Raw genomic sequence first — 25,931 nt, 5'->3', positions numbered from 1 at the left:
CTCTGGATTTCTTGAACCAGTAGAACATCGACACCATGTTCTCTGCACATATTAGACAATAGGTCTTCTTTACCTGCTGATAATCCTTCAATATTAATTGAGGTCGTCATCAAAAATGGCCTTGATAAAGACCGTTTTGATTCTGATTGCATCTGTGTTGTTGGTGCACCGGTGCCGGTGTTGAAAGGATTATCCGACATTACTCGTTTCCAGGGGACGCCCGATTGTATTCACAAGTGATCACAATCTACGTGGAGGCTCCTTTCATGGCCCCAGAAATATTTTATGTATTATGCACTTGAACATTGACGTGAGTCCGAGACATTCATAGAGGATAGGCATCAATAGAAGAAAACTATTCTTCTCTTACTTCTACTTTTCGCTAGTCATAGGTTTGATAAATAACAAAAACATTTACATACATTTTTTTATTTCATTTCCTTTTTCAATTTTTTTTAATTAAAAACAATATTAACAATAAGTATACTAATATGTACAATGCAATATTTACACACAAATAAAAAAAATAATATTAATAGTTCACAAATCTCCGCTCAAGATATCATACACTCTTAACATTACAATTATTCTAACAATTTAAAAAGTCCACTTCAAAATTACCTACTTTATAAATTATTCACAATTATTGAAAACTTTTTTTTTCACCATAAACATAATTTTTGATCAGATTCACAAAGCCTAGTTATTTTGATGATTAGCTAATGAACCGTTATAGACATATTCATTGACTAAATATTCATTTAATATGTAAAGTGTCACAATAGAGATACAAAATTGCGGCACTTGGGAGCCAAATTAGTTTAATAAATATGTTTAATCTGATTTGGCCAGGTTTTCGTATATTGATAGACTTTAAAACCACAACATGCCGTTCATTATATGGCCACACTGGCTCGCTCGGGGCCCGGATTTAAAACCTATTGAAAATTTATGGGATAATCGTTACACTAGAATCAAATTTGATGGCAACTAAGCTTTAACAACTGCAAGAATTGTTACCTATTGAGTGGGACCATTTAGATAAAAGATATAGAGTGGTAGATAGAGGGAAGAGCGTGATCGTGAAGTTATATTATGCTAAGTAAGTTATCAATCGAAGTAGCACAGAAAAAGACAATAAATGTCGTTCCCATACCACCAGATTGACAACAGGTGGAATACTTTCTTTGGTTACAGCTCCTGAGATTTTCAAAATTTATAAATCAAACAGGATGCCGAGGAAATTAAGATGAGAGATTCTCTCTCTCTCTCTTCTCTCTCTCTTTTCTCTCTCTCTCTGTCTGTCTCTCTCTCTCTCAGGATAAATATAAATTTTGAAAATCTCAGGAGGTGTAACCAAAGAAAGTATTCCACCTGTTGTCAATCTTGTGGTATGGGAAAGACATTTATTGTCGTTTTCTGTGCTACTTCGATTGATAACTTACTTTGTTTTTCGGTAGATGGCTCTAGTTCATCCGTGATATTTCTTTCTTTGCAATTCGGAAAGGCTCAAAGTATGATACGTGGATAAATCGGGGAGAAGAGGATATGAGACTACTGATGAGGGGGAAAAGACCTCCGAAACCGGTATAGACTCTTCCTGTACTCTCCGACTTAACCAGAGTATTATGCAGCTGCTGCATTTTCGTGTTGCAAAGAAATTGAAAATGTTTATACATTTTTATATTATGCTCTTTTTTCTTCGACTTCGTAGATTTGACTCTAGAAACAACATATAAATGCGGATCGCATGTACCAAAAAGACGCAGGAAGAGTACCGAAGATATCAATACCGAAGATTCATTAGCTATGTACTAAATAAACGCAAGTTTTGTGAAACTGCAAATTACATGTTCACTTTTTTCCAACAAAATATATAGCTGAAGAAAATGACATGTCCATTATGTCGAATCAATTATAATTATGTACAGAAAGTACAAGCATTCTCTGTTTAATATATAAACGTAAACGTACGACAAAAAATTACCTGCAATTTAATGAACTGAGTTTGTTTCAGAATTTCTTTCGGCATAAAATAAATATAGTTCCTTTTTCTCCAGAAAGTATAGGGAGTTCACTTCAAAATGTACACTATTTAGCATGTAGATAAGTATATTTATATTTCATGATAGACCAAGAACTTACGACTCAAAAAAGAAAATACCGAGAAATAATTTTTACTAATTGTTCATGTACAGTTTGTTTTAAAGGCAGTAGCGAGCAGTTTCATGACATATTTTATACAATAAAAACAACTATTAAGTGACATAGCGATATTAAAAAAAATTAAGAATAGGTATTTTATATTTGAAACCGCAAATTATAGTATGTATTACTCACATAAAGAATAAATGAGATTTGATTTTACAAATATTATTTTATCTTTAAAATCGCAATGATATAATCATTAGAGACATAAAAAACTGATAAGAATTATTTTCCACTTTTCCACATTTTCCTAAGAATTTCTAACCACTGGATTTGAAACGAGTTTGTAATTCAGTTTCCTTGTGTTTCAGTCTCATACAAAAAAGCTTCGAATGCGAGTACTAGAAACTATTTTATAGAATGGAGACTGTTAATTTTCGGTGTCAAAGGGAAAGTATTTAAATGTATACAAACGCTTTTTCCTGAAGATAATCGAACCAATATTAAATAACGTGTGAACGGAACTACTCCAATATCTGTACGCATAGTAGGGAAGATAATTCAACAAAGCGAATTTGATTGGAAAATAAGCCACAATTAAGTTGAAAATGAATTTTATTGACGTTTCGACTTTCACTTAATTCATTAATATTTTGTATTTCGATAACGATTTCCGACATGTCGAAACGTCAATAAGATTTATTTTCAACTTAAATTGTGGCTTATTTCCCAATAAAATAGTAAATTGCATAATATGCCAAAAAGAAATAGCTTCAGAACTCTACAGGATTAAAAACGATTTGGAATTTAAATGACTACGTCTTAAGTATTTAGGCAATATTAAATAATAGAATAGAATTTGAAGATAAGCCAAGTGTATTGATAGCAGTAAAGGATTGTTCAAAAATATTTCAAAGGAAGTAGGTTATTTATCACACATTTTTACACCAGGTGCCAAGTCGGGAGATGATAACATGAATGCAGAAAATTACGAAAAATGGTTGACAGAATAGTTACACTAGTGGCCAAAATTCTGGAAACTTTACAAAAATTTTAGTTTTGTAGGCAGCATTCATCACGATGAAACTTGTAGCATTCGATTCGTAAAAGCCTTAGGAAACTTTGTGAACTAAAGTGATGATGACGAAATGAAAATTGCATTATTGAACAAGGAAAATGCATTTTCCGAAATGAATTTCGAAGTGTTGAAAAATGGTAAATTTGTAATTCGGAAATAATTGACATATATGAGTTCAATATCATGGTGTCTCCGAGGCACCTGGTGTATCGAAGACCATCGTCGTCATGATATTCGTATTCATCGTTCCGAATAGTAATACTGAACTAATTTGTGTCAATTATTTCCGAATTACAAATTTATCATTTTTTAACACTTCGAAATGCATTTCCGAAAATGCATTTTCCTTGTTCAATAATGCAATTTTTATTTCGTCATCATCACTTTAGTTCACAAAGTTTCCTAAGGCTTTTACGAATCGAATGCAACAAGTTTCATCGAGATGAGTGCTGCTAACAAAACTAAAATTTTTGTAAAGTTACCAGATCTTTGGCCACTAGGGTAATCCCCAATTTGACTAGAATGGATATAGAATCTGTTCCATCACTGAGAATCCTCCATATCTTAATATACACATTAATAGAGCGCCTACCAGTAATTCTACAAAAGCGAATATTATTATTTTGGTTGTCAGAAAAAATATTCGTATATATACACGTATTGTAATACATGTTGTATTAAACATACAAAAATGTTGCCAAATATAATCATATATTATTTTTAAAGCATTTAAAACATAAAATAATTGATATACAATAATAGGTCAAATTTATTATGACAAATTGTAAATCATAAGTATTTTTTTAGAACGCTATTATTTCGTTAGGTTAGAAATTACTAGCCATTATATCGTTTTTTAATTAAAAAATCCCTTTAAAGGCTGCATCACAACAAAACGTTTTCGATTTTATAAAAAATCATCATCAGTGTTAGACAGATTGGATGCCAGCTGAGCCCTTTAAACCCTATAAACATTATATGGATACATAGCAACAAGGATAATAACATTAAGTCATTGTAATGTAAACAACTCAATTTGCACCCCACGTGTTAGAAATTCAATACGTTACCTAAGGGACTTATCCTTGTTGCTATCCTATGTATCCATCCTAAGGCATTTTATATAAGTATGCACCTTTAATGCATCCATATAATATTTAAAGGGTTTCTACCCGAATATTTCTTTGGTGGCTCAGCTGGCATACAATCTGTCTATCACTGATGATGATTTTTTATAAAATCGAAAACGTTTTGTTGTGATGTAGCCCTTAAAGGGATTTTTAATAAAAATTTTATACCTTTTACAAAGGATTTTTTCCAATTTTTTTAGTTTTTTAATTGTTTATAACTATAAATACCAGATATTATTATGGAGATTTGTAACTGCAAAAAAAATATTTATCTTTATGCTGTAACCTAATTTATGTAGAGTTAATCTGTATGTTTGCAATTAAAAATGGCAATTATTTAAGAAACGTTGATACCTGTAACATTGACAATAACTAGATATGATATCGACTCTGTTGAAATGTTTTTTATGCAAGTTTTATTTTTGTATAATATTTACAACTTTAAACGACCCATTTCCAATGTCTACATGAACATTATTTATAGACGATAAAAGCATATTAATTTGCAAAATTCTAACTATTATGCAAAAAAGATATGGACCACAAAAAAAAATGTAAATTGATTTCTGCTCTCTAGCGGCGATCACTGTGAATAAAAATTTTACTATGGTTTTTAAAACTAGATAAAATTACCTATAAAAAATATTTTAATGGAGTCTCCAGCTATTTTTAACATTTCCTGCTAAATTTACTGATAAACAAACTTTTTAAAATAAATTCCACTTTTTTCAAAATATTGCAAACATGCAGATCCAGTTTTGCACATATTAGGTTACAGCCCGAGAGGTAGTGTCAAATTTAACCGGAGCATTTTAGCATGGCTATTTTATTTTTATTTAGTTAGGTGTTCCAAAGCTTATTAACAAATGATGCGTCAGCTGCCCAAAACCGGGGATTTTAGGCAAGAAAAGGTAAAATGTGAAACTTGATGGAAAAACGTTTAAACTTATATGTCAAATATTTATCTCCGTGACTTACGTGTATAATAACCAAGAATACCTAGCTACTGGCTTTTACCCAGACGACTCGGGTTCAATTCCTGGCCCTGAAAATCTTTTTTGTTTTTAAAATTGACATTTTGTTTTGAAAAATAATTATTTTTTGATAATTCCACGTTTTTATTATTTATACGACACAATATAAAAAAGTCTGTATGTCTTTTATAGAATCGTAAACTATGCATTTGATCATAATATGATAATATCATAATATTATTATGATTGACCTCCTTAATAAACAAAGTTGTTGTACATAATCCCCTAAAGCTTCCTTAGTTAGTACGACCAATCTAAGTGAAAAAAGGGTGTTGCCCCCCCTCCCCCGGCGTTCTTTTTTTATTTTTTTGGACCCTAATTTTCCACTTTTCTATCACCAACCCCTTATTAATCTACATATTTCCTTGTTCTCTATAATATATAAAAATGAATGTTTGTCTGTATGTCCCTTATCGAATCGTAAACTATGCATTTGATCATATGATGACCTCAAGCAAAGTTGTTGTACATGAACCCGAGAAGGTTTCTGAGTTAATACGACCAATCTAAGTAATCATTATTTACGCAGACACCACAAAAACAATATTGTTTATTAGTTTATTACTTTTTGGCTTTCTGGTAATTTTTAGGTATTTAACTTTTAAACATTATTTGTTAGTTCTAAGGCGGTACGAAATTTGCCGGGTCAGCTAGTTAATAATAAAAAAATATTCTTGAATTATGTAGTTTGGCAAAGATTAAAAAGTATAAATCATTAATTTATGAATTTTAGATTGTAAGAAAAATGCGTCAGCTGAATATATATGATCAAATGCAAAGTTTACGATTCTGTAAAAGACATACAGACTTTTTAATATTGTGTCGTATAAATAATAAAAACGTGGTATTATCAAAAATAATTATTTTTCAAATCAAAATGTCAATTTTAAAAACAAAAAAGATTTTCAGGACCAGGAATTGAACCCGAATTGTCTGGGCAAAAGCCAGTAGCTATGTATTCTTGGCTAATATACACGTAAGTCACGGAGATAAATATTTGACATATAAGTTGTAGCGTTTTTCCATCAAGTTTCACATTTTACATTTTCCTGGCTAAAATCCCCGGTTTTGGGCCAGCTGATACATCATTTGTTAATAACCTTTGGAACACCTAACTAAATAAAAAGAAAACAGCCATGTTAAATTTGACACTACCTCCCGGGCTATTATATCATAAAAGAATAATTATGTGCGGTTACAAATCTTAATATTAGTTTTATGGTGTTATATAAGTTATGTCCAACTAAAATTTTTAAAACCATTTTTATTTGCATGTCACAATTCCCACCATGCGCAAGACTTGAATTCGGCAATATATCCATCTTACAGGAAATTTAATTTCATTTTCATGTCATGCAACATTTTTACCTAAAATCGATTGTTTTCGAGAGATAAATGCCAAAATATTTGGAAACACGTGGTTTCCGCACTTTTTCACCACTATAAAGTGGGATGTACACAAAAAAATTCTTGATAAATTACCCAGTCATTAATAACCTAGTCATAGATGACATACCCCAATAACACCACAGGAACCATTTTCTTTTCAAATCGTCAGTTCTTGAGCTATCAGTTGATTCTAAAATAATGACAATGTTAAAACGATTACTAAACTCATAGTACTTTTTTAAAGAACACATTTTCTGAACATGCTTCTGGATGGATAATTGTATCTATCACAATCTCAATGTCTGTTTTATGAATATACGAAAAATTATGACTAGGGTTAGTGAACATGAGAGGCTTGTTCATAAAATAAGGTCACTATGTTGAATAAACCTGATCTGAACCCGAACTGAAGATCACAATTGTATTGTGGTGGCCTGTAAAATCCTTCAACAATATGCAAAAATCGATAAGAATTTAATTAGTCAGGATATACTTACACCTCCATAAGTTTGAACATAAAATCTGTGTCTATGATTGATATTTAATGCAGAGTTTCTCATCCTTTTACCATTTGCGACCCAATTTTCCATAAGTATTTTCACCGCCCCCCCCTCGTACAATAACAATATATATCATATGCAATAACAATGTATCTTAAGCATTTTGACAAAAAGTTCAACACCGGTTCGGAACAGATTGTCTCTTTTCGCGGGAAGTTCTGAGTTATTTTAAACACTCTCGATCGTCTGCCTACATCTCCATCTTCTCAGTTCCGACTCTGACCAACCAGTCTTTGTCTTAGTCGAGACAGTTCAGTCAGTCCTTCTGTAACTGGTAAATTTATTGTGGATGTGTACATATTATGATGTTCTAGTTACACCCTGTTTCGGTCAACTTTTCTCTGCAGAACAAGCCCAAGGAAGTCAGTAATTTACATTAAATTTGTTGATAATTAGTATTAATATAGTATTAATTAGTATTAATTTAGTATTCAATGCTCTTTAATTATAGCTCCTTGTCAGTGTTCATGGGTATTTTATTTTGTCCGAATTTTGTTTTGCTTTGGTTTTAGTAAATTAGTCAATGTTGGTGTTTTTTACTAAAAGCTATGTTTTTGTTACTAAAAGCGCCCCCCCTAGGAATTTCATTTGGTGTTTATATGTATAAGAGATATACAGTAACCGCCACCCTACTAGATACATAGGAACATTGAGCTATTACAGTCCTGGACACTTCACTTGTTGCAATGTTTATTTTTATGTCTAGTGAAACTAGAAAATTTATAGAAACTGAATATTAACATAAAAAGTTGACAAATAATAGACCAGCTGTATTTGACAAATATGTCATTTTGTTAAAATTGTACAAGTTTTAAAGTATTGTAATATTCTTGGTGTTTGAATAAAGTTATTTTAAAGCAGAGTAACAATACTATTAATAATTAATGTATTTTTTGTATGGAAAAACAATTATTTTGAATAGTTTCTTGCAGTAACATGACAGGGATGAGTCCCATCTGAGAATGGACCCGATTAAACCTTAAGCATAACATTTAGGTACCTACCATGTATCTAGTAGCGTGGCGCTTACTGTATAAGGGGTTACTTTTCATGTATAAGTACTTTGTGTCACTTAACCAATTTCTGACCAGCGTGATCATATAATCACACCAATACATCACACTTTTTAATTTAAAATCACCACATTTGTAGAACATAAACAATATTATTTGGTTAATTTTGTTACTAAAAACTTGCTAAGAATTTAATATTAGAACACATACAGTTGGGTCCACGTGACTTTACCCGTGCGTCATTAATACCTGGCGAGATAAAACACATACTTTTTATCTAGCATCATTCTCTTCCACGCATGAAACTAATGACAAACCAGCTGCCGCCTGTTATTAAGTAAAAACATATGTTATTTTTATAAACGATCTAGACTCAGTGCATTGAAAAGAGATAGGTACAAAGAAAGACGATTGGGGATGTTTTCCCATATTTTAAGTACAATTTCTGACGTTTTGGTTTGTTTACTTTTGTGGCTGTCAGTTTGTTAAATTTTTTGCTGTTATTTTGTCGAATTTTTGCATTTTGAAGTTTTTTATAGTATACAAACAGTTGTTTTCACAACTAATTTTATATTGGAGTTAGAAATTTTATGATAAGTTTATGTTATTTTACGATAAATTTTGACAACGTACAAATAACCTCATTGTTGACATATTTAAGGAATGCTTGTGTTTAATGTTCCGCCAAAGTGAATAAAATAACAAAAATAAAATAAGTTATCGAATTTTTTTTTATAAATTGTTTATTTATTTATAATAAAAGAATTTATTAAGCTATTTCAAATGTAGCTGTAATTACGCACCAAAATGTTAAAGCAAAACTTAAATTTGACATTCTATTTATTTGATAACGTCAAATTTTATACTATAACCCGTGATCGGAATAATACCCACTTTCTGTCACTTACTGTTGCATTTAGTAGATTTCCGACTTATTTCATATGCTGTAAATGATGACGCACGGGTCAAGACTCGGGGACTCAACTGTAGAATCCATGATTCTTTACCCGTGCGTCATCATTTAAAACATACGAAATAAATCGGAAATCTCATTAGTGATATTAAAATTAATACATGTTATAATATAAATATTTGAAAATAAAATATTTTCTTTTTGTTATTTAAACAAAATTTAAACAAAACCCCTTAAGAACGTGAATGAAGTTAATTTTGTATGTAAATTAATATCAAAATAAAATACTTACCATAAAATTTCAAACTCTAATATAAAACTAGTTGTGAAAACAGCTGTTGGTTTAATATAAATAATTTCTAAATGCAAAAACAGGACAAAAAACAGCAAAAAGTCCAACTGACAGTGACAAGTAAACAAATCCAGAAACGTCAAAAATTGTACTTAAAGTCTGAAAACGTCACGAAGCGTCTTTTTTGTACCTATCTCTTTTCGATGTACTGACTCTAGAGCGTTTATAAAAAAGCATGTGTCTTTACTTAATAACAAGCGGTATCTGGTTTGTCATGAGTTTCATGCGTGGAAGAGAATGATGCTCGATAAAAAGTATGTGTTTTATCTCGCCAGGTATTAATGACGCACGGGTAAAGAACCCTGGACTCAAGTGTACCTAATCTATATAAACAAATTCTAAATCAGTAACGTCCTCATTTGAATACCATTTAAGTAAACAATATAAGAGTGAAACATTTTCATAATGCTGCATTGAACTTAATCTGAATCTATATCTAATTTAGATGTAATTTAATTTATTTTTGCACTGAACAATAAAAGAAGCTAATGTGAAAATTGTAGCTCAGTAGGACGGACTGTTTTTCAATCCAAATAAATGGTAAAGTACCTTTCTTGCCATTTTTAAAGTTTTGAATAAAATAAATATTAAAACATATATATTTTTATCATTTGCCTCTTTTACCCTATGTTACCATATCGTTACCGCCTGTCATTTCTAAACAAAAATTAGTCCATTTTAATATAGCTTTTCTCAAATTTTGGTGGAAACCGGAAAATACGATACGATTTGTGATGGATTTTTGACTTATTGTATTCATTTTTATGTTGTTATAAATATGAATAATACTAATAACAAGGACAGTGAGGGTTTAGGGTACATGACAGTACTTACTTCGACAAATTAAACTGTTGTCATAAATATGACGTCTGTGTCTTAGAACAGAACGACGAATTTGTGTATACCGTGGCAACAGTGTACAGGATTTATATTAGCATCAAAAAAATGTAAAAATAAGATTTAATTAAAAAAAAAAGTCTTAAACAAATATTATTTACATGTATTGTTTACATTACGTAAATGGGTGACATTGGTTTTGTAGGCCAGTAGTTTTGAAAACCCCGAAGTCAGCAATCACATTCGGGTGTAGTAAAACCTAAACAAAACAATTACGATTTATTTATAGATACGGAGAAAGTAAAGAAGAGATTATTCATTATTAATACATCGACGTGGTTAGATCAGAGACGTTGTCCACCAACTAGTTACTGTCGTATTTAGTGTTCTAAATAAATATATTCTGGTAAATAGTGTTTTAACAAATCAAACCCATCATCGGGGGTAACAAACCCTGCGTACCACCATAACAGTAAACGGAGAACAGTATTGTTAAACATTGACGAAACTTTGTAGTGCAAAAAGAAGAAGAATGCTGACTAAGGGAGTAGGTTCTTAGGACAACACGGCTCGCCTCAACATCGATAATCAGTAATTTTACCAAATTTAAATGTAACCAGCATACAGCTCACCATGGTAGCGACTATCATGATCACCCATTTGAAGACACTTGGGCGGAATGCATTTTATGAAAGGCGGTTTTATGAAAGTTGAAATATGACAGAGATTTCTATGATTCGGTATAAGAAAACTGCTGCACTTCTCGCAAAAATACATTAACCCTAACAGTAATTAAGCAGGAAAAAAGGTAAAAATCAAAAGTAATATTAGGGGAACGTTATTTTATGAACAACCCTCGTACTTATCTATCTGCTAAATGAAAATATAAATAAAAGCTCTATAGTACATGATTTAATTGAGTGTCCCTCTGCACTGTGGCGCCCCACATAGACACGTTATCTTCGCATCTTCTATGGGGAATTTGTAGTCGTACGTTATTTCTTCGTTGACTCCTATACTCTGTTTGGAATATATCACAATTTTCTTCTGTGATTCTATAGTTATAATCTTGGCGTAGCAGTTGGGCTGAAACAGAGTTAATTATTAATATAAAGATAGTTGTAATGTCTTTTTAAGTTTAAACTCACTACATCCGAGAACAGTTGGTAAAATTGAGAAACTTATTACAGCTTTCAATAAAAAAACAATACATTATATCAAGATATAAGCATATACAGTTGAGTCCGCGAATCTTTACCCGTGCGTCATCATTTAAAGCATACGAAATAAGTCGATGATAAGTCGGAAATTGAAATTTACTAAACGCAACAGCAAGTCACTTACTGTCACTTGCTGTTGCGTTTCCGACTTATCATCGACTTATTTCGTATGCTTTAAATGATGACGCACGGGTAAAGATTCGCGGACTCAACTGTAAATTATTTTCTTTAATGATTGTAACAATACATCACCACAAGATCAAAAGAATGTTTAAAACATCATAGAGATTCAAAAAAGTATTGTAATTATTATATTTAACTCATACATTTTTAATTTAATTTTATATAAAGAAGTTATACTTCTTTAGGCGCGTTTGGGAGTAAATGTATATGTGCGCTAATTCATCAAAAGTCTTGTTCCTGGGCGCAGTTGAAACGTTAGACCTGCTCTGATTGGGTATTAAAATGTCCTGTCAATAAAATTGTTCAATATAGAGGTTATGGGTAAACAAATGTTGTGTATAGTAGTTTTATTGTTGTGAGGACAGAGACAAACGCAAGTTTATAATTGTAGTGACTTTTCAAATAGTCTTTAAATGCAACAGGTACGTAATTGTAAATGTTTCAGTATTGTAAAAAAAATTCAGTCCGTCTAGTATACTTACCGTTGCACGTCATTATATACGTCAGAGATCTAAGTTGACAGTGTTGCCCAATTACAAAAAATTCTTAATTCATTTTAAATCAAATATATCACATAATCTTTGCGAAAGTGGATTATACAACAAAACAAATTAATATTCAATGTAAATAAATAAAAACTTTAGAAATAGAAAACAAGAATTAAGTTATAATCATACGTTAAAGTAAATAATAAAAACAGTAAATATAATAAAACAAATACTTATAGTAAAGAATAAAAACAAATATAAAGTGTCATCACCGCAACTGTCAAATAAATGTTACCAATTTATGCCAAAATATCACTTTCGTTCGATTACAGTTACAGTGTGTTCCGAACAAATGTGCTTCATAAAAAAGGTTTATAATCCATTTATACAAATTAAATGAAACATATTGTGTAATTCTTTTAAGTCAACATTAATAGAAATCTTCCGATATTATTTCTACGCGTATATAATAAAATATGTCTAGTGGACGCAATTCCAGTGTACTCGGCAAAATGATTCTAAAAAAGAACACACCTACCGCCTAAATATTTCGTGTTGGTATCATGTGACTTCACGGGCTATGACGCGGATGACGTGCAACGGTAAGTATATTAGACGGAGTAGGTACTGTCGTTTCGGATGGCCATAATTTGCATATTATTGCACCACCGCAGAAATCGAACTTTGAAGGTACTTCGAAAGCCACGCCTTAGCATTAAATAATTTCAATATTCAGTAGCGGTGCAATTGAGAACAAGTTTTGTGTGTTTCTTTAATAATTTTCTGCTCAAAGAATTTTGCTGAAAATGTACGAAAAAAACGTAGTGTTATTAAAGAGCAGGGTCGCCAAATAATATTAAACGTGTATAATTATTTTAAAAATACGAAAAGTGAAATGTACACCATGTTAATTGTAAAAAATAAAACTGCTGAAGCAACAGGTACGGAGCTTTAAAGCTTTACGGAGCTTTTAAAGCGGAGCTTTAAAGCTCAACAGGCTTTATAAACTAAACTAGACAAATCTAAGAATAGAGCCAAAAATATCTTTGTTTTAATTATTTTTTATCCAATTATGCAATACTTTGCAATCCATAAGCTGCTCTTCTACCTCTGTTTGTGTCTACCTTTGCTTCTCTTTTGTATAGGCTTTCTCGAGAGTACCATTTCCGACATATTTCTCCTTCTATTCTTTTAATGTGTCCTAAATCTCGTGTTCTCTGCGCTTTCATTACAGTCGTCGTTTTTGGTTGTTCTTTTGTTAACTCGTTATTTCGCTTAAGATTTCTTGCTCTATAGGTATTTCTATTACTATGTGATCATCTACAATTTCATGATTGGTTTCCATTACTACTTCGTTTTTATTGACAAGTTCTGTGAAATAATTTCGCCAATTTGTCATTCTTCCCCAGGTGTATTTAGCGATGAATTTCATCATTTTTCTGTTATATCTGTTTAACATTTGAAGAATTATTCTTGCAACATACCAATCATTTTTAATTATTATTTACGTCGTTACAGCCACTTCCGTTCGGACAGTATCTAGAATTGTACAAGAGAGCAAATAATCCCTAGATACTAAAAAGAAAGCAGTATTTTCTCCAAAGAAACCTATTCGCCGTTTGTAAGTACTTGGAGGGGATACGAGAAACGATCGTGCGCAAGTCGCGGAGAAATCTTGCAACTTTTTAACATATTTCTTAAATATTTCATATTGTCAAATTGACGTAAGTACCTATATTTCTGTCAATGAAGAAAATGGGATTTCGCAAATGCTGTGTTATAAATTGTAAAAATTATATATGTTGCTCGACAATATTGATGTAATAATATGCAATTATCAGAACCTTAATACTTACATTACAACTGTGGTTGATGAACCGAGCTAAATTACCACATTTTGTGGCATCTATAATATTTTCAAGATCGATCCTGAACAAATATGAACTTCCAATTCCTTTAGCTTCATATTGTTGTTCTCTAAGATCAGCCATGTATGGTCGTACCATTTGCCCGCAATATTCAATAACCTACAATACAAAAAAAAGATTATCGAGATTGTAACAACATCTACAGTCCCTGGCCATATTATTATGGCCACCTATGATTTTTATAAAAATCAACTATTCCACTAAGTACCTACATTTTGTTTAAAAATTATTTCTAAATTTAATTTTGTTATGTAATGTTAATATTATACATTAACTATAATATATTTAATAATAAACAGCAATAAAATATTTGAAAATATTACATATTTCTATATTTTTTAATATTTTATTGAATTCCTGACCTTAATCCCATAGTAATATTTGGGAGCTTTTAAAATGAGAAATTTCCAGTGAAAAGGTCACTGACAAAGGGCCTAGCCGGGTAAGATGATGAAAAGTGCCCCCAACTCGATTCGAATTCCATATAAGTCACCGTTTAGCATATATCGTGAAACTAACTTTCTGAAATTTTCAGCCCCCTAGGTGGTCATGTGACCCACCTAGAGCGTAATTAGGGTTTTTAGGTTTTTATTTTTTATCTCAGCCGCATCGAGAACTAGCGAAAAACTTTAAATAAAAAAGTTGTAAGCTTTAAAAAGTTCTGTCCGAATTTTTTTTTTAATTTTTGGCGGGAAATTTAAATTTTAGAACGATTTTAAAATTTTAAATGAGAATAAAAAATAACTAAGACATTCGTTTTCACGAAAAAATACATAACGTGTATTTTTGCACAATGTTTCACCCTGAATTTTTTCAAATTTATAAAATTGGTAAAACGCACCTTTAAAAATAAAAAACCGCATTTATTTGTTTTTTTTTTTTCGTTTTTTGATATAATTTTATACATGTTTTTCAAAAAAGGTAACACCGTCACTAGAGTAGGTAAAAAACTGAAAAATAATTGGGGTTTGCTTTATAAAAATTTTTTGTAACGCCATCCATTTTCAAGATACAGGGCGTTGAAGAAAACAAAATTTTACACATTTTTTACGATTTTGCTGAAACTACTGGCAACATTGTAATAAAACTTGGCGAGTTTTAAGAGGTAGTTATTGTGCATGTTTTGACATACAACTAAGGATTTGATATTCATCATTGGCGCGCATAGGGGTAATGGACTGAACTTTTCAAAGAAAAAAGATAGTAGGCCACTGACATATTTCAAATTAACAATCGTTTTTGAATTCCTCGTTTAATTTGTGACAAAAAATCTATCTTCCTATTTTTTCATACGACGCGCCATTTTATTCAAAAAATAAAACATCTTAACCCTTACAAAGTATTCGAACTTCTAGTACATAGTTTCTGTTTTAACATCTAAATAAACTCATACATCCATTATAAAAACTAATTCGAATACTTTGGAAGCGTTAAGATATTTTATTTTTTGCAGCAAAACGGCGCGTCGTATGAAAAAATGAGAAGATAGTTTTTTTATCGCAAATTGAACGAGGAATTCAAAAATGATTGTTAATTTAAAATATGTCAGTGGCGTACTATCTTTTTTTCTTTGAAAAGTTCAGACCATTACCCCTATGCGCGCCAATGATGAATATCAAATCCTTAATTGTATGTCAAAACCTGCACAATAACTACCTCTTAAAACCCGCCAAGGTGCGTTTCACCAATTTTAAAAATTTGAAAAAATTCAGGGTGAAACATTGTGCAAAAATACACGTTATATATTTTTTTCGTGAAAACGAATGTCTTAATTATTTTTTTATACTCATTTAAAATTTTAAAATCGTTTTAAAATTTAAATTTCCCGCCAAAAATTAAAAAAAAATTTTTTCGGACAGAACTTTTTAAAGCTTACAACTTTTTTATTTAAATTTTTCGCTAGTGGTCGACCGCTAGTGGTCGATGCGGCTGAGATAAAAAATAAAAACCTAAAAACCCTAATTAGGCTCTAGGTGGGTCACATGACCACCTAGGGGGCTAAAAATTTCAGAAAGTTAGTTTCACTATATATGCTAATGCTAAACGGTGACCTATATGGAATTCGAAACGAGTTGGGGGCACTTTTCATCATCTTACCCGGCTAGGCCCTTTGTTTTTGATTAAAGAACTAATAATAATTGAAACCACAATGCCAAATTGAAGCAAAGTGAATTTAACTGCATTCAATGTGTGCCAAGACAGGTACTAGCGGTAATCAAAGTTAAAGGGGGCTCAACAAAATATTAAAAATCTATAAATATGTGATATTTCCAAATGTTTTATTGCTGTTAATAATTATTAAATATATTATTAACAGCAATAAAACATTTGAAAATATGCCATATTTATATATTTTTAATACAGTAGAACCTCGATTATCCGTCAGGGCATCGGACTAAGGGTATGACGGATAATCGAAAAGACGTTTAACAGAACATTAAAAAAAATTAAAAATTCATAGTACAATAATTGCTTCACATTTTGCGACGGCTGAATTCCTTAATCGGCTTAAGATCATGCAATCTACTTTATTGGCTTCTTCTTGTTGAGAATACCACTCGATGAATTATTGCATATGCGACACCTACAGCTTCTCTAGATTATTTACGTAAATCTTTGTCAGTTACAATAGGTTCATCAACATAGCTAATAGCTACAGTCAAATTCCAAGTCTATGTCATGAATCTGTTTGGTTCGCCTTTGTTGCCATTTCAACGATTTCTTTATCTGTGAGCAATGGATTCGCGGTGTGCAAGTACTTGGAAAGGGAAACGAGAAACGACCCTGCGCGAGTCGCGGAGAAATATTGCAACTATCTTAAATAATTCATATTGTCAATTAAAATTGTCAAATTGACGTATATTTCATACCTTCTGTCAATGAAGCAGAAAAATTATATATTGCTCCACAATATTGATATGATATGCAATTATTATATAAAGGTAAATTTAATTAATTGTATTTTGCTTGCAGTACTGCATTTTAATAACTAATTTTATTTACTACATACAATTGTTGATGTTTTCATAACATAACCTGAATCTTATTTTTTCTTCTTATTATTTGTTTGGACTATGGCCTTGACAATTATCCAGTAACCAGGACTAATATAATTGGCCAAAATAATTAAAAGTGCGAATAATAGTACAGAGCGTAGAAATAGGGGTCGCTTTGCCGAACTTGCACGGTCCCAATAGCTGTTTGTGTCCTCATCACAAATAAAATTAACTTTTTTTAAATTTTTTTTTACATTAAAATTTTTGCTTATGTAGTCAATACAACTTCTGTATGTACCCTGACGGTTAACAGAGGTGATGGTTAATGGAGAGACGGATAATCGAGGCTCCACTGTATTTGGTTGAGCCCCCTTTAACTTTGATTACCGCTGGTACCAGTCTGGTATATTTTGAATGCAGTTAAATTCACTTTGCTTCAATTTGACATTGTGGTTCCAATGATATATTAGTACTTTAATCAAAACAATTTTGTTTATGACCTTTTCACTGGAAATTTCTGGTTTTAACAACTCCCAAATATTTTCTATGTGATTAAGGTCAGGAATTCAACAACATATTAAAAAATATATAAATATGTAATATTTTCAAATATTGTATTGCTGTTTATTATTAAATACATATATTATAGTTAAGGCATAACATTAACATTACTTAACAATTTTAAATTTAAAAATATTTTTTAAACAAAATGTACTTAGTGGAATAATTGATTTTTATAAAAATTCATAGGTGGTCATAATAATATGGCCAGGGACTGTAAATCTGTTTATCATCATCATCAACAACTATTCCATCCATAGTCGGGTGTAAGCCTCCCTTAGATGTGTCCATTCATATCTGTAGCCGTTTTTGCATCCATTCGTGGCCAGCCATTCTCTGCCTCTACTTCTTTTGCTTATCCTTGGTCGCCATTCGAAAATTCGCTTTGTCTAACGGTTGTATTCAATTCTTTCTATGTGTCCTGCCCAGTTCCATTTTAACATAGTAATATTCTGGATCACATCTGTTACTTTTGATCGTATTCTTAAATCTTCATTGGACTCGCGATCACTGAGCTTAATGTTGAGCATTCTTCGTTCCAGAGCTCTCTGAGTCACTGTAAGCTTGTGGACTACGCTGTTGTTAAAAGCCCAAGTTTCAGTTCCGTATGTCAGAACTGGCAACACATACTGATCGAACGTTTTTGCCTTTAAAATATTTGGTATAGTCGGCGCGAGAATCGGTTGGAAAATTTACACCGAATATAGCAAAATTCAGGTTGACAACATTGTGTGAATATTGATATTAACATATCCCTTCTAAGGTAAACAGAACTGTAATTTAGTCCAGATAAATTAATATATTTTTTTGTCAACAAAAATGAGATGTTTTAACCAAATAATGTTTCAAATATGATGTGCAAAATAATTTTGAATTCGGTTCCGCTAATCAGCTTGCTTGCTTTTTCATTAAAGTACAAAAAACGTTAAATTTCTCCTGCATAATCATTATCGTCCAGTTATCGTCTAATTATTTTAGATGTACTAATATCCGTCACCTAATTCAGAGTAATTAATGGGATGTTAAAACATCTTATCGTTAGCGGCTTCTGGAATGCCTTAAACATATCGAATTTCGTTGATAAAATGCGCATTCGCACCGATTTGCGTTTCGACTAAAGTCTAAATTTGCTAAATCTGTTACTACTACTTATGTTTCTTCTCGTGCTGTATCCGTGTTAACTAATCTATAAAAATGAACAAAAATTGAAAAATTACCATTTCATCGGCAGCGATGGGTTCCATAGCGAATAATCCCCAATCGTGGATAGCCGATTTGGCAAACTTAAGTTGCTTCTTTCTAAATTTAAGTTGGTTGAACTTGAGCAGGTCCGAGTCTGTATCTCCTCCGAATGCAGCAAGCAAACGTCTTTGATTGGATCGAGCCTCTCGGGATAATCCTGTTAACAAAAATTTGAGTATAATAAATTGGAAAGTGTAACTGAATGTAATAAACCATAAATCATTTTTTATTTTTTCTCTAAAAATATCTCTTCCAACAAGAAATCTCAGTACATCTCCGTAAAGGAACAAATTATTGGCTACAGCTCAAATCGTATAAATTAAAACTGGACTTAGACCTTAAAGTCAGAAAAATTAAGTAAACCTCTAAAGGTTTTCGAATCTATCCAAAACTCAGATATGTACTGCATACATATTAAACGAAGAAAAAGATACCTCACTGTCTGCTGAAAAAATTCTCAACAGACTAAGGCGAGTACGAACATGCCGAAGCTGAAGATACAGGGATGAGCGCGGTGTACGTCGCGATCGCAGTCGAGGTTTACATCGATGACGGGCATAACATACCGAAAATACCTTCCTTTCAGTGTTCTTTGCGGTTTCCATATAACCAAAATTTGTCGCAACGTGACTACAACAAGAAATGAATAAATACACTAGCCGTATCTCCGGCAAAAGTCACGTGGTTTAAAAAACACCAATAAACTTTAATTTACCACGCGCTCAGCAGCTCGATCGCGATGTAAAACAAACTATTTTGTTTTGGCATCGACATCGTCGAAAACCGTCTAAAAATGTAGTTATTTTGTTGAAAAATGAACATATTCACTCGCGAATAACTCGAAAAGTGTTGACTTAGCGAAAAAGCTCTATAGAACAAAAGTTACTTAAAATTAGTCAGTGTATCCATTTCCGGACTTGTTTTGGACATATAATTTTTCACCCCACGAGGGGGTGAAAGTCACCCCCAGGGCAAAAGCACACATATCGGCACAATATCACTTTTTTTCTTTGACATGTAAGCTATGCGTTTGCCAAATTTCATGTCAATCCAAGTGGTTCTTCAAAACTTAGAGCAAAAACCGTGAAAGAATGTACTAAATGTTGCCCAGTTAAAAAGAAGAAAGAATAATGAATGCATGTTGCCGAATGATAATGCCGATGTATAAAGTGACAAAAAAAGACGGATATAATTAAAAGCGCATTCTCACGGTTCGATTTTAGTTGATCAACTTTAGTGGATCAACTAAAATCGAATGATAATAGGTGTGAGAACATATGTTTCAATTTCAATCGGTCAAACTTTATCGTTCAACTTGACATTTTTGAGACAAGTTGAATCACGTTTGAAACGTATGAACATTTGTTGGTCGACTTGAATCACTATTATCTTGTCAGTCTGCGTAAAAATGTATCCTTCAAATCAACAAAATGAGTTTAAACTGGTCATAGAGTGTTATGTTCAGAATTTTATATCCTTCTCTATCTTCCAAAGTTTCTTCTCAAAGAGTTTCTGAAACATAACATTCATTTGTTTTTTTAATCCAATTTTTATGTTCTTTATTCCGTCTTAACATAATTTTCGTGAGTTGCTGAATCAGTAAACTACTAATAATATTTATACTTTTACGTGTAACTACACTTGGCGCCATTTTCTTAAAACTAATTGCTTCAATTTTGTTTGAAATGTGTGAACAAAAACTTGACCGATTTTAGTTGATCCACTAAAGTTGATCAACTAAAATCAAACCGTAAGAATGCGCCTTAAGAATGAATTTATTAGGGAATGTCCTACAGCCCGCCCCACCTTGACTTTACAGTATAAAGAACATAGACAATGCAGTTATGAGAGTTTTTAACGAGACGATGCCGCTTTTATCAAAAAGAATTTGTAAGAGATTAAATTAAAACTGCTTTAGAAATCCAATCTACAATTTTAGGATTCATATGCGTTTAAGTTTATTTGATATACTATATAGTTATAACTAGAGCTCGGGAAATACGCACTTAAAAACCCTAAAATATGCATGCAAATATGCACAAAAAACAGTTAAATTATGCACTAAAATATGCTTTTATGCATTTAATGCATATAAATAAAAAACGCAGTAATCCTTATATTCAAGGTATTTAATTTATTTTATGCTAAAATCACAAAAAATATTAATTGGAATTTCTATTACCTACATCTACATCATTATAATATTCATTTATTCTTTATATTCATCATCATAATCATCATCAATATTTATTATACATATGATTATTATATTTAAAACTCTATTACTAAAGGTTCTTCTAAATTTTCTAGAAAAAAACTGTGCCGTCTATCTGATAATAATTAATATTTAAACGCGGAAAAACTGCATTTTTCTTCACATGAAGTTAAAGGAGCCCATCTTAAAATGTTGTATAATTGACGGTTCTACGTGTAAAATTAAATTATCTTCACAATTCCCCATGTTAATAAGATTATTTTTTGAATTATTTTATGATGTCTGTCATTTTTCTTGTAACAAAATTTGCTGTAGAGACTTAAAATATCTCTGTCGTAGAGACTTAAACCTTAAGTTAAAAATACGACTGCTGAGGTGCTATGTGCTATCCGTATTATACTACGGGATGGAAGCGTGGAAGAAAATTGACATAAGGAGACTGGAGTCACTCGAGATGTGGATGTACAATAACCAACGTAGAGGTAATGAGACGTATGCATAAGGAAAGAGAAGTACCTCTAAAAATAATTAAGGGAAGAAAACTAGGGATATATGGGACATGTGATGAGAAAAAATAAATATCTAATACTATAGGCGCATTACTGTCCATTAGGGTATATTATGACAATTTTAATACCAATAAGGACAATTTCCGAGGGACATTTTTACCTACCTCGCTAAATTGCATTATTTGTGTCCTCAGATATTTGTAGTATCGTGATATATCTGAAAATATGCACTTTTAATAAATGCATATGCACTTATACAATTTATCCAAAATATGCAAATATGCACTTAATATGCATTTTGCATATTTCCCGAGCTCTCGTTATAACGCTTATGAATGCTAAAATTGTAGATTGTCTTTCTAAAACAGTTTTAATTTAATCTCTCTAATGTTCGATTACAAATTCTTTTTGATAAAATCGGCATCACCGCGCTAAAAACTCTCATAAGGACTGCATTGCCTATGTTACTTATACTGTAAAGTCAAGGTGGGACGGACTATAGATATAGCCAAAAAAAGATTTTGTGAGTGATTGTTTGACAAGACATGCATGTGAAAAGGATTACTATTCGTATCACCCAAGATAGAAATTTATTGAGATGTGTAATGTGAAAATATAAAATATGATTTTATATTTCGACTGGTGAAAGGTAAAAGGTAACCCAGAAATCCAATGTTTTCAGGAAGTAGAAAAAAACGTTCCATTTAAGTAATTTGATGAGGAGTTAACCTAATAATTTCTTTCATTAATTTATAGATCAATTATTGATTGAAATTACTTAAATGGAAAGTTTTTTTTACTTCCCGAAAAAAGTTGATTTGTCGGTTACAACCAACGAACTGTCAATACGGATGGAATGGCCCCGTCCCATTCAAACAGTGAAGCGAGATTGCGGCCAACATACAAGTGAGATGTCCTAGAGAGAGACAGAGCATGCCAGGGAAAATTTGCTACAACTACCACTAGAGTTGCCAGATGTGATTTTATAAATCCCCCACTTAGAAACTGAAATTCCCTCAAATTGAAGCTCAAACCCCTTAAATTTAAATTTTTGCCGCGTTTTAATAAATTAGTAGTCAAATGTAGAGAACAGTACACCAAAATTATACTACTAATCAACAGAAGGCCCTGGAAATAATTCATAGGTCCTATCGTCTTCGATTATATGAGAGTATAATATACAGTTCTATGTATATACACAAATTTAATTTACCATGGCCCCTTAATAATTGTCCCCCCCCCAACCATTTCTGCTTAGAAAAATTCCTCTAGACGCTTTCAAATTACTCCAAAATTATGAGAAAATACCCCAAGCTGGCAACCCTGACTATCACTATCAATTTTTTTGTTTAAAAAAGATGGCGATTATCTTCTATCTTTCCCTGACTATACTCTCTCATTCTGGCCGCATTAAATTCACTTCTTGCCCATTACATCCGTACTGACAGTTCGTTGGTTACAACCATCTACCTTTCAACCGTCGATTTATTATTTGGACAGTTAACAAAAGTATTTTCAGAAATGTAATTGTATTTTGATTGTTTCAATACTTTGACAGTTGTAATTTGACACGTTGACGGACAGAACGTCTATCTAATTTCCATTGATGTAATATAACACAACGTCTGTAGCCGTTGCATTTTCCCTATTCTACTTTGCAAAATATATTATAGTGTCACAACACTTGCTTATACATTTGACGCACTGTCCGTCAACGTGTTAATAATATGCTTGAAGAATTAGAAAAAAATAAGTAAAAATGTAAAAGCGTACAAAAAATAAAAGTTTACCTTGTTTGGTAACCGTTGCAGTGCTAGACCTGATGACAGCATGCGACTTCGCGTGGTGATATTTATATCTTGACTTTTCATGTGCCGACAGTTTGTAGTAGCCCTCAGTTCTTGCGTTGCCCGTGACGTGGACTCTTTCATCTTTTTTCCTCCGTTTCGGGGGACTAGAATAGAGATCGGTCATACAGTGGTCGACCCAATGGGTGTCGTTCAACCAATAGCTCATTGCGTCATTTGAGAGCAGTTCTTCATAAGATCTTTTAATGTATTCCACGTCTTCTTTATCAATACCTAACAAAATTTAAACATTATTTAAATAAAGATATCTACAACTAAAACAAATTACTTTTAAAAATACCCTAACCACCTTCATACTATTATCTACAGCTACAGTAACGGTTCTCTAACTTTTTGGGTGCTAGAAGCCTTTTAAAAAACTACATTTTTAACGGAACCCTAAGCCCTATATAAAGCAAAACCAGTAATACGTGTATTAGATTATTTTCATGAGGGTATGTTATCGTAAAATTGAGCACTAAATCATCATTATCAAAATATGAAAAGAAACGGTCGAGTGATGTTTTTCCCGCAAAATATTCTGTTATTTTAAACGTCATCACATGAAATGCACATTGGTGCATTTGAATATTCAATTGCTCTTTTGTCCACTGGGCCTGTTGTCTACGACATCGCTTGTTTCGAGATTTAGATAATAGGCGTTGTCTTTTCGTTTCCAAAAAATCTTTGTCTGATGAGTTATAATCAGTTGAAGGAGTTGTAATTCTGTACACCTCAAAAGATGCTCCAATATTATGCGAAGTTCTTAGTCCAGAGTAATAAGGATTTTCTCGGGACACTCAAAGATCCAGGTAGCTGACTAGTTTTTTAGTTATTGTAGACCTATAGGAAGAAAACCTACCTGTTTCCTGCCTAGAGTTCGCGTCCCTTTTTTAATTATTAACAATTTAGTGCCAAAATCGCGATTTTTTCGATTTTTTTGCACTACATTCAAAAGCTAAATAGTTCACATAAAATTACAAATTGGGTATTGGGGTACTTAACAAACCCTCAAAACTTGAGACCGGTCCATTAGTTAGTTTAAGAGTTATTCTATTTGACAGAAAATAATGAAGATAGGGCAATTCTGAGTATGCCAAGTGAAAGTAGAAGAGTGATAGTATCAAAATGTATTAAAAAAAGATAAAAATAATTAATATAGTCAAAAATCCTAATACCAAATTTTTGAAATTTTGTAGTTTATAAACATTTAGAATAATTTTAAAAATGTTGTCCGTAGAAACAATCTTTTTATATATTCGAAAAGATAGTATTTTAACACGAATTTCCAAATAAAAAAATTTAGCATGGGTTCATTTGGGACAAAGTTAGCCATATGTTTTTTTAATTCACAGCTAATTTATTTATTATAACTAAGGAATCTCATTAATGCCATTTTAAAGAATGGAATTTGTATTTTTTCTTAAAAAAATTGCACAAACATTGTACCTTCACAGCACCCTCTACGATTTTTCAAAAATGTAGTTCAAACGATTACTAGGGGGACCCTACAAATCGACCGACTTAAAATACCAAAAAAGCAATTTTAAACAAATATAATTTTCTGTATCTCCGGAACAACTCAATGGATTTTGATCTTTCTTTTTTTAATTTGTATGCAATTTCTACGTAAATTACAAATATGCAATTTGTTTATAAATTTATTAATTAATAAACAGTCTAATTTGTTTAAACAATTCTTGAAAAAATATTTTTTTTACAAAAATCTATTTTTTTAATCAAAGTATCATTAATGATCATAGAAAAAGTTAAAGTACACTTTAATAAATAAATGATTTTTATTAGATAATTATTTATTGACGATAATTTATTTATTAAAGTACACCTTAACTTTTTCTATGATTAATAACGATAGATTGATTAAAATCATGGATTTTAGACTGTGTATCAATTAATAAATGTCTAGACAAATTGCATATTCGTAATGTACAGAAAAATTATATACGAATTAAAAAAAGAACAATCAAAATATATTCAGTAGATCCCGAGATATAGAAAATTATAGTAGTTTTAAGTTGCCTTTTTTAGTTTTTGAACTCTAGTCCGTTCTTTAAAGGTAAAATATTGCAAAACCTCTAAATTTTAAAGAACCGCTTGGATTGACATGAAAGTTGGCATACACATAGCTAACAAGTCAAAGAAAAAAAGTGATATTGTGGCGAAATGTGCTTTTGTCCTGGGGGCGGTTTTCACCCCCTCTTGGGGGTGAAAAAATATTCGTCTAAAAAAAGTCAGGAAATGGATAAACTGGCTAATTTTAAGGAACT

General features: G+C 31.6%; 1 protein-coding gene across 2 annotated transcripts in view; it reads right to left on the bottom strand.

The window, feature by feature from the left end:
* Positions 1 to 413: 413 nt before the first annotated feature.
* LOC126882301 (histone-lysine N-methyltransferase SETD1) overlaps positions 414 to 25,931 on the bottom strand; it is a 167,903-nt gene continuing 142,385 nt past the window's right edge. For both annotated transcript variants that reach the window (XM_050647167.1, XM_050647168.1), the window contains exons 15-18: positions 23,587 to 23,877; positions 19,048 to 19,229; positions 14,202 to 14,372; positions 414 to 11,540 (exon numbers count right to left, since the gene is read on the bottom strand). In XM_050647167.1, coding sequence (XP_050503124.1) covers positions 11,367 to 11,540; positions 14,202 to 14,372; positions 19,048 to 19,229; positions 23,587 to 23,877 — 818 coding nt within the window. In that variant the 3' untranslated portion in view covers positions 414 to 11,366. The remainder of the gene's footprint in view (positions 11,541 to 14,201; positions 14,373 to 19,047; positions 19,230 to 23,586; positions 23,878 to 25,931) is intronic.

Source organism: Diabrotica virgifera, chromosome 3, assembly GCF_917563875.1.
Source record: "Diabrotica virgifera virgifera chromosome 3, PGI_DIABVI_V3a".
NCBI lineage: Eukaryota > Metazoa > Arthropoda > Insecta > Coleoptera > Chrysomelidae > Diabrotica > Diabrotica virgifera.
The sequence above is the reverse complement of the archived record's forward strand: the minus strand, read 5'-3'. Positions and strand labels throughout refer to the sequence as shown.